The following is a 9,304-nucleotide window of genomic DNA, read 5'->3' as shown; positions in this document are numbered from 1 at the left end:
GTCAGGAGTAAGACAAACTCATAACCAAATCACGTGATTATTAAATCACAATTGCAATATCTATGGCTGGGTGAAATTCTTTGACAAATACCAAATCCCAAAACGGCAATTGTCAGAAGTTACATCCAGCCATCAATATACACACATAAACCCAAAAAGGTACATTAATATTCCTCGGTATACACGCTGTAGCACTGGAAAAATAAAGCAAACTTTCAATGTCGTTGTTTTGCTTTCACAACCTTCTATTAAATCAGAGAGATATAATCATCATAAGTACCTGACTGGGAATCGTTATGAAAGTTATTAGCCCTCATAAAATGGTGCGATAATTAAAGGTGGAATTTAAAAAATCAAATATGGAATGTAAAAAAGTATGGTACTGCGATTTAAAAACTTTATATCAAAATACATGTATATCAGTGTAAATCCAAACACATCATATGTACATGTGTATATAAATCTTCTGTTTTATTTCCCCACTCTAGGGGATGGCTGGTCTTGTTTGTTTAAGTAGAGGTTTTACGGCGCTCGCAACTTCGCAACTGCATAAGGTCATAAGATGGCTGGTCTGTTAGCTTAGTTGGTACCATGCTGGACAAAGGAGAGGGCGGCCTTGATTCAAATTCTCAACACAGCGTTCTTGAACTCAGGTCAATTTAAGGAACTTTCAATGCTCTCATCCCATTTGGCCTGGTCCTGTCGGAGATGGACGTTATATTCCCAGGTTCCACATTTTAAAAACCAAACAGTGTAGAAAGGGGGAGTTAAACCCATATAATTATTAAACATTATTTAGCTCTTAAAGGATGTAGGGGACACATGTATTCAATCAGAAGTAGGTCAAAGGAAATGTTGCGGCATATTTCCAACCACCATACACAGATTAGTAACTTGAAACATGGTATACATGCTGTTGTTGTCTTTTACGAGTTGAGACTGGAGAAAAAAAAAGAAGTTTTCCATTTTGGAAAAATCTGTACAAAAATATAGAAACTATCCTCTTTTTTTTTTTTTAGAGCACCAAGTGTTGTCAGTTGATGCCCATCCTCAATGAGTAAAGAGGTGGGAAGTCAATGTTCATCTCAAACAATAGCACAGTGGTGATAGTACGCTACGGCAGGGAGTGACAAAATACAGATGAGAAGCACAAAGTACAAAGGAACCTGCTCTAACAGCCACCTGTATAGGAGAATCACCTTCAAATGACCACCTGTATAGGAGAATCACCTTCAAACGACCACCTGTATAGGAGAATCACCTTCAAATGACCACCTGTATAGGAGAATCACCTTCAAATGACCACCTGTATAAGACAATCACCTGTACAAAAGGCCACCTGTATAGGAGAATCACCTTCAAACGACCACCTGTATAAGACAATCACCTGTACAAAAGGCCACCTGTATAGGAGAATCACATTCAAACGACCACCTGTATAGGAGAATCACCTTCAAATGACCACCTGTATAGGAGAATCACCTTCAAACGACCACCTGTATAGGAGAATCACCTTCAAATGACCACCTGTATAAGACAATCACCTGTACAAAAGGCCACCTGTATAGGAGAATCACATTCAAACGACCACCTGTATAGGAGAATCACCTTCAAATGACCACCTGTATAAGACAATCACCTGTACAAAAGGCCACCTGTATAAGACAATCACTGGTACAAACAGCCACCTGTATAGAAAAATCTCCTGTACAAAAGGCCACCTGTATAAGACAATCACCTGTACAAATGGCCACCTGTATAAGACAATCACCCGTACAAATGACCATCTATAAAAGAGAATCACCTGTACAAAAGGCCACCTGTATAAGACAATCACCTGTACAAAAGGCCACCTATAAAAGACAATCATCTGTACAAACAGCCTCATCCCATTCTCCAGCTCCCCTTGCATTTTTTTACATGATAATGACCCTGTGTAAGACAGCCACTTTCCTCAACTACATCAGATGGCAGTCTTAGACAGCTTCCACAGTAATATCCCAGCAGTAATGAACACATCATCATCTTCTTCTTCTTCTCCTTCTATCCTGTGGTTCGGGCAACAGTGGGGGCACCACTGCATCTGAAAACCAGCTCTCGCCATCTATTTTTGTCCTCTGCTTTCCTCAGATTGTCACCCATCGTACATTGTCGCACACATCAGGCTACGTCAAAAGAGAGGAATCTGAGCCCATCTGTCCACTGTCCCCTGTAACGTTGATGCTCTGCTCCACGTAGCGGTTAGTGTCCACTCCCTCGTCCATCTCCAGGCGATTGAAGCGACTCCGCAGTAGACCAATCATGGGGATGCACACGACAATGGAGCCAATCATAGCCCAGTTCATCCACGACGTGCCTGGGAACAGCAGACAACACATTTTTGGGTATATTTATAGAAGCACTCCCGTTTCGCGTCACATCCACTACCGGAAGTCAGCTCCTTCACCACTTTAGTGCTGTCGGATATACGAGTAAGGTCAGTTTTTTTTAGTTAAGGTTTAGTTTTAGGATTTTTCTTTGATAATGCATGCTTTTATTTTAAAGACATTATGGGGGGTTTCAGGGGGTCTCCCCCTGATGTGCGAGTACGCTATAGCAGTGTAGTAGGTCGGGTAGAGGGGGGTTCAGGGGGGTCTACCCCCCTGAAATAAAGTGCCGTAACATCTAAACTAACAATTTGCGACGTTTTTCAATGCCAAAATCGTGTTCAGGGCCCTAAAAATCCTATAAAAAGCTACAAAATAATACCCTTTATGAGACGGGAGGGTTTCTATAAATTTACATTTTTGTTTCTGTTCCCATATAAGTTAAACTCTTTTCCTCCTACAAGTCACTACCCTAGAATACTTACAAAATTTTATCTTCTCTTCCGTAGAAAACTAACTGATTTAAGGGGATGTTTTCTTCCCAAGCTACCCCACACATCTAATTGCCTCTACTCCTCAAGACAACAATTAGAACAGACATGCAGCTATTACTGAATGGCATCATGCAGGAGAGTTAACGCTCAGATGCTACTGGATTGCTAACAACAACAACAACAATAACAACAACATCTTCTCAGCACCAGTGGCGAAGCGTCTATATAATCAAATAATCACTGCTTCCCTTCCTAATTTTGAAACATTGCCGCTGTCAAATTCCCCCCCATAGATGTAAACCTCATAAATTAAATGTAAAAAGATGCTCATAATCACCAATGAACAGTATGCCTTACATTCAAAACGGTTTCATTGCCACAGAAATAGCCTGTTCACCCCTATCGTGCCACTCCATAAGCAGTCGCAAGCTTCGATTAAGTAAGCTTACAGTTAGGCTGGAAGAGTCTACCAAAAGAGTTGAAGGGAACATGTGTGCAACAGTCAAAACTGTTTCATTGCCACATATACCCTGTTCATCCCTTTCGTGCCACAGTTATAAGCAGTCAGAAACTCTGATTATGTAAGCGAACTATTGCACTGGTCGAGTCTACCTAACAGATGTGAGGGGAACTAACTCCTATTAGTATCTTGACTGCTGCGAGAGCTAGTTTTTTATCCTCGACTTTTTACCGTCCTATAATCAGATCGTGACCTCGATTATGACACCGGCTCCAGGCCGCGAAACGCTAGACAAAAAACGGCCAAATGTGAAATTTTAAAAAAATTAATTGTCATGTTCTACCAAAGAGCTTAGTCTCACTGGTATTACTACATACTGTGGTACTGACATCTCTGCTTCTTTGCTTTGTGTTTGTGCATCCACATCTAAAGATGAATATAATGCTTGTTGGAATAAATATTTAAAGAGATACTTTCCCGATTATTTTAGCAGTTGAACATGCATACAACATGAATTCAGGATTTGTTTTCATTCATAATTCAGTGTTGCCGCCTCGAGTAAGATTCTTGTGTGATATCTCCAGGCCCTATCTGGCGTATCTGGTCCCATCTCACTTTGATTACCCTGTCAAACAAGTCAGCCTTCGCCCCTGCTCAGCACCTAGTTTTGAGAAATTTCCCATTAACCCTATCCGTACGCCCTGGGGTCATTTTGTACCCCCCAAGGTTGTATTCTTCACATTTTATAATACTTCTAGTGCAAAGATCTCTTTGAAACTTGTAGTATTTCTCAAAAAATCATTTATACAGACTGCTATGCAAAGCGTAGGATCGGATTAACGAGTAACTACCTCTTTGGAAAGTGGTGGCACAGAGTTCCCCACATCGTAGGGATACGATAGTAAAACATGACGTATGGACAGGGTTAAAGATTTGGAGTTTCATATCATGTTAAGCTTTTTTTTAATGTAATTCTTTGAATATCTTGATAAACACTGAATAATCTTACAATTTTGATAGAGAAAGGGTATTTTAGCATTATTTATGATAAGCTGCACAAATATTAATAATAAACCAATGTATTTCCATGTTTTCTACACCACATTGCATACTACTGATGGAAATGCAGTTCAAGATAAAAATTGGGTTTCGTGAAAGTCAGAATAGGGATCTTCAACGGGTGAAAAAAATCAGAGAGCTTCGATATCATTTTATTTATTTATCTATTCATTCATTTAGTTATTCATTCATTCATTCATTCATTCATTTAATTTATCAATTTATTTTGTGTTGTGCAGCCTTTGAGGTGTCAATTTTACACAATTTTGTGATTTTTACACTTCAGACTTACCGATGTGAGGAATGGAAAAGATGGCGAGAAAGACGAGCCCCGCGACGTTGTTGAGGTAGCAGAGGATGCCGTTGGCCGCGCTCTCTCCCGTGGGGAAGGCCATCTCACAGGCCAGCTCATAGAGGAGAGGCACGGCCCCGGCCAGCAGCCAGCCTCCTCCGATGATGGTCACGTACAGACCCACTGGACACAGGGGGGGGGGGGCAGAACAGGAGGTAAAAAAAACAAAAAGTGAGTATAAAGTCGTTTACAAAGGCAGAGGACAAAACAAAAAAATGCAACAACAGAACAAAGCTGTTCACCAACTACACATTATCGGCCAGCTGTTAAAATTTATAACTAACACCCAAAATTTGAATTTTTTTTCCCACAGCAGTTTCTTACTCTGTTGTATCAGTTGCATGAGCTCCAGAAATATTTTGTTAATGTTATCATTTCTATACGTTGAAAAAGGAAGAAAAAACAACATAATATAGCTACAAATGTTAAAAGGATGACCCCCACATGCTTACTACAAGTGCCTGTCGGTAACTTGCTGTCAAAATGCACAGTTTTGTAACTGGCCTTTTCATAATGTTGAGAAAAATGCGAAAAATTATTGATGCTATTTTTAAGGTAAGTAACTTGTGCAGTTTTGAAAACTACTATTTTGGATGTTGATACATATCATCCTGCCTTTATTACAAGATGGGTATAGGCAAATACTAATGTAACAAACAAATAAAACAACAACCCCCCCCCCCTCCTCAATTTTGTCCGATTCTTTACTATGCCCTGGGAAATTAGTCCTGCCACTCACCTAGAGAGAAGGGAATGAGCCGGACCTGTATCAGAGCCACCACGGTGAAGCTGCCAGCCGCCACAATGTACATCACAAAGATGAACAGCTTCATGCTCCGAGTGAAGTGTGCAGCAAACCTGCAGGAAGAAAATGGACTATGAGCGGAGACCGTTCCTATTGCGTTTTTTTTTTTTTTTTGGGGGGGGGGGGGGGGGGGGGTTCACTCCAGTGTCCTTAAAATCTAGCCACAGACTGGTTTCTGAGCTCAGGCTCACATTAAATAACTACTTTGGAATCACAAAGTTGTATCTCCTCAGTCCCCAGTTTTGAGCAATTTGACGTCAAAGATTTTGAGTTTCACAACACGACGAACATTTCCAAATGTAATTCTCTGAATATCTTGATAACAACTCTGAATATTCTTCTGATTTTGATAGATCTAGCGCAGATAGAACATTTGGTTTCTGACCTCATAGTCTTAGTAACTCAAAACAGCCAAAAACGTCAGATAGAACTTTGTAAATTCTAAAGTAGCAAAATGTGAAGCTTGTGTCAGTGACATGGAGTTTAGGTGGGTGGTCACTGGGGTGTGTCCTCGAGTAAGACATTACAACGCCAGCTCCAGTAGCGACCAGCAATGGTGTGTGGATTGTCAGTGCTTGTGATATTGTGTATTATTCATGCATTAATGCATTAACATATTTCTGCATTTATGTGTGCCATTGTCTTGCATGCGTTAGACATGGGTTTGAATCCTACATGGGGAAGACACAATAGCATAAAGTCTTAACATCCTTCTCTGAAATGCATCCCATGCATTCTTTATATGAACACACAGATGCACGAACGCACACACACATGCACTCACGAACAAACACACGCGAACACGCACACACACAATCTACTGACCTGCCCACCACTAGCGTGCCCACACAGGCTGCCACAGTGGAGTAAAAGCCAATCCAGCCCACCGTGGTCTGCCAGAAAAAGAAAAAGGACAAATGTTAAAAAGACAATAAGTTGGGACATGGGAGCAGCAGGGAAAGGGGATTGGGAGTTTCAACAGCCACTACATTTGGGCAATTTTCGAACATGAAAGAAAGTTTCTATTCTCTAAGCCTCAATTTGTTTTCCTTAAAAAAACCCACAAAAGACTTTCAGTCTAAACTAGTGGTGTCAGTAATTAAGAGGTTAAGCTAACTGAACTCCAAAAAATTTAGGTTCTATACAAAAATTTTTTCCATTTGGCTTGGCCCTATAGATGATGGACAATATATTCAGAGGTCCTGCCCCCTAAACAACCTTAGAGTTACGAGGAGCATTAAACCTATACAAGTTTCATTTCAGTCTCTACCTGCCAAATTCCTCCAGTTAGTTATGCTACCAACCCTCCGTCTCCCAAACCTTAACTTGACACACCTACAGTAAGTTTCCCTTGTTCCTTTCAGTCATCTCTCCCCCACTCCCCACACAGAATTAAAAGTTTTAAGACTGTTGCATTCTGTATAAAAGTATTTCCAACTGGAAAAAAATTCTTGAAAATAGTGTCTGAATCAAAAATGAATTTTTAAATCTCTGAAACCGCTGGTACCTTAGTAAATGTGAGATGCTCAGACCCCTTCGACAGGAACAGTGTTTGTCACAAGGTTCAAATTTAAAACATTCTTCCTTTAATGTAGGAGTTTATACTTCCCCACTGACACACTTTAGATCATTTAGGAGGTGGGCTTCCGACCCTACCTGTCAGGGCCAACCCGGCTGAGAGGGATACAACATCCAAGCAGACCGAGATACTCAATCAAAATGTTCTCCCCACCAGGCAATCTCCAGCTTGTATCAGCAAAGTGGCAAACTGCTACACTGCTACATAAGCTTTTAATGTTATCTTTCATTATAGTTGTTCTGTTCCTATGTCTGGATGAAAATAGTCTCTGTGAGTGTGTGTGTGTGTGTGTGTGTGTTTGTGTGTGTGTGTGTGTGTGTGTGTGTATGTGTGTGTGTGTGCATTAATGTATATTGCATGAGAAGAAAGGAAATAGTAAGAAAGGTTTTTGAAAAATGGGTTATTCCAATGTAAAGCGCATTGAGCTACTTTTTTAAAAAATGCACCTATATAAATGTTATATATTATTATTTATTTTATTTACACCACAGACTCCAGTACTCACAAGGCGTTCAGTTACATAAAGTTGTCAACTTTTTCTGATACCCATGCTAGAGATCAGGGAGTAACGGACTGTCAGATCTTTATCTCAAAGTGTAGTTGGTTTTTATGCCATTTAATGTAACAGTACATAGAATATAGAATCATTCTTGGCTGACAGGCAGCTACATGCCATCATTCAAAGGTACTCATCATCATCATCCAGTGCCAGATCTGCGACAGACATCGGTGATCATGATTTTCCATTCATTCCTTTGCTCGGATGCTCTCAGAAAAGCTACGTTTCCCTGATTTTTCCGTTACCCATTTGTTTAGGTTCCCTAAGTATGTTGTTCTGGGCCTACTCCTGCCTCGCTTGCCCTCAATTTTGCCAGTGAGAGCTAGATGTTCAAGACCCTTATGTCTATTCAGGTGTCCCAAAAACTGCATTTGTCGTTTCCTAATTGTTTTTAACATTGAGCGTCCCACGTGGGCTTCACGATACTAATAATTTAGTACTGATTGAAGTGGCCTCAGCTCTGAGTAAGATGGCATCTAAGGAACAAAATATGGACTTAAGCATGCTCAAAAACGGAGTGAAACTCCAACCCATTGAGACACAGCAAACACCACATTATTTCAACCCTGACCTCCGACACGCCCAGGGAGTTGAGGTTGACGTTGAGGACAGTGTTCCAGCAGTTCCACACACCGTTGGACACGGAGTAGATGAAGGAAATGATGATGAAATAAACGTTTCTGGGGACAAAGAAATTCGTTTTAGTTTTTAGTAAGAGTTTTATGGTGCTTGCTAATCAATAATGTCATACTATAATGCCAGAGTTTAGAGGCGTTACAAGAGAGTAACAAATAGAAAAAGAAGGAGGAGAGAGAAAGACGATAGATGTTTGATAGGAAAGAAGTAGCAAACCACACCAGAGCATCTGCCAACCACCCACAAAGAACTTACTAAGAAAACTTAAACAGATGGGTGATGAGAAAAGACCAGGAAAATATCCAGGCAGAGAAAAGAGTAGCAAACTATGGTTGCAGAAATCTTTTACAGACCTGACACTTACTTGAAGAAGAAGGAAACAAAAAAAAAACATGAAGGGTGAAAGAATATGAATTTGATGGAGATGACGTCGATAATGAAGACAAAATTGCTCATGATGAAAAGGACATTAATAAACAGCCATATCGATTCAAGGTTCAATTTCTCCAACGTTAATACATAACATGTAAGCATTTACGCTCACACATATATATTACATGAATAAATTTTACTTATAAGTGTCGATTCTACCTTCTTTCTACTCCTTTAGTAAAAAAATCCTCAACTAAAATGATATGATAAAAAAAAGCAGGACATACCTGTGGTACCCTCCAAACATTCACATTCTTGTATGGAGTAGCAAAACACTCTCCCATTCCCAAAACAAAACAGAACAAAATAAAAAAACCCAACAAACCAACCTCCCCCCAACCCTTAAAGAAAACCAGAAAAACATGGTTGTCAGATTGAAAACAGCTGTGAGGTCAGGCAGACTGACAAAGTGGCTCCACACAACGGCTACCGTGACTCACTTCCTGAGAGACCAGAGGCCTGACCAGTACTTCTCTCTCTCCACACTGGCGCTCACACACGGCGGGCTCGGGGGCTTGGACGGGAAGTAGATCAACAGACACAGGGTCACCAGCCACGCCCA

General features: G+C 40.5%; 1 protein-coding gene and 1 long non-coding RNA gene across 2 annotated transcripts in view; both read right to left on the bottom strand.

Moving 5' to 3' along the window:
• Positions 1–1,004: 1,004 nt before the first annotated feature.
• On the bottom strand, positions 1,005–1,688 carry LOC118478948. Its single transcript, XR_004859379.1, has 2 exons — positions 1,656–1,688; positions 1,005–1,339 (listed from the first exon to the last, which is right to left on the bottom strand). It is a non-coding gene; the product is annotated as an uncharacterized LOC118478948 (long non-coding RNA).
• A 127-nt stretch (positions 1,689–1,815) lies between these two features.
• Positions 1,816–9,304, bottom strand: part of LOC101861482 (solute carrier family 49 member 4 homolog) — a gene marked incomplete at its 5' end in the record, with an annotated part of 18,296 nt that continues 10,807 nt past the window's right edge. Inside the window, 6 exon segments of the mRNA XM_035973480.1 lie at positions 1,816–2,356; positions 4,672–4,854; positions 5,471–5,589; positions 6,362–6,429; positions 8,246–8,354; positions 9,183–9,304. Coding sequence (XP_035829373.1) covers positions 2,166–2,356; positions 4,672–4,854; positions 5,471–5,589; positions 6,362–6,429; positions 8,246–8,354; positions 9,183–9,304 — 792 coding nt within the window.

Source organism: Aplysia californica, unplaced genomic scaffold, assembly GCF_000002075.1.
Source record: "Aplysia californica isolate F4 #8 unplaced genomic scaffold, AplCal3.0 scaffold01280, whole genome shotgun sequence".
NCBI classification, from domain to species: domain Eukaryota; kingdom Metazoa; phylum Mollusca; class Gastropoda; order Aplysiida; family Aplysiidae; genus Aplysia; species Aplysia californica.
Note: the sequence above shows the minus strand (reverse complement) of the source record. Positions and strands in the feature narration are given on the sequence as shown.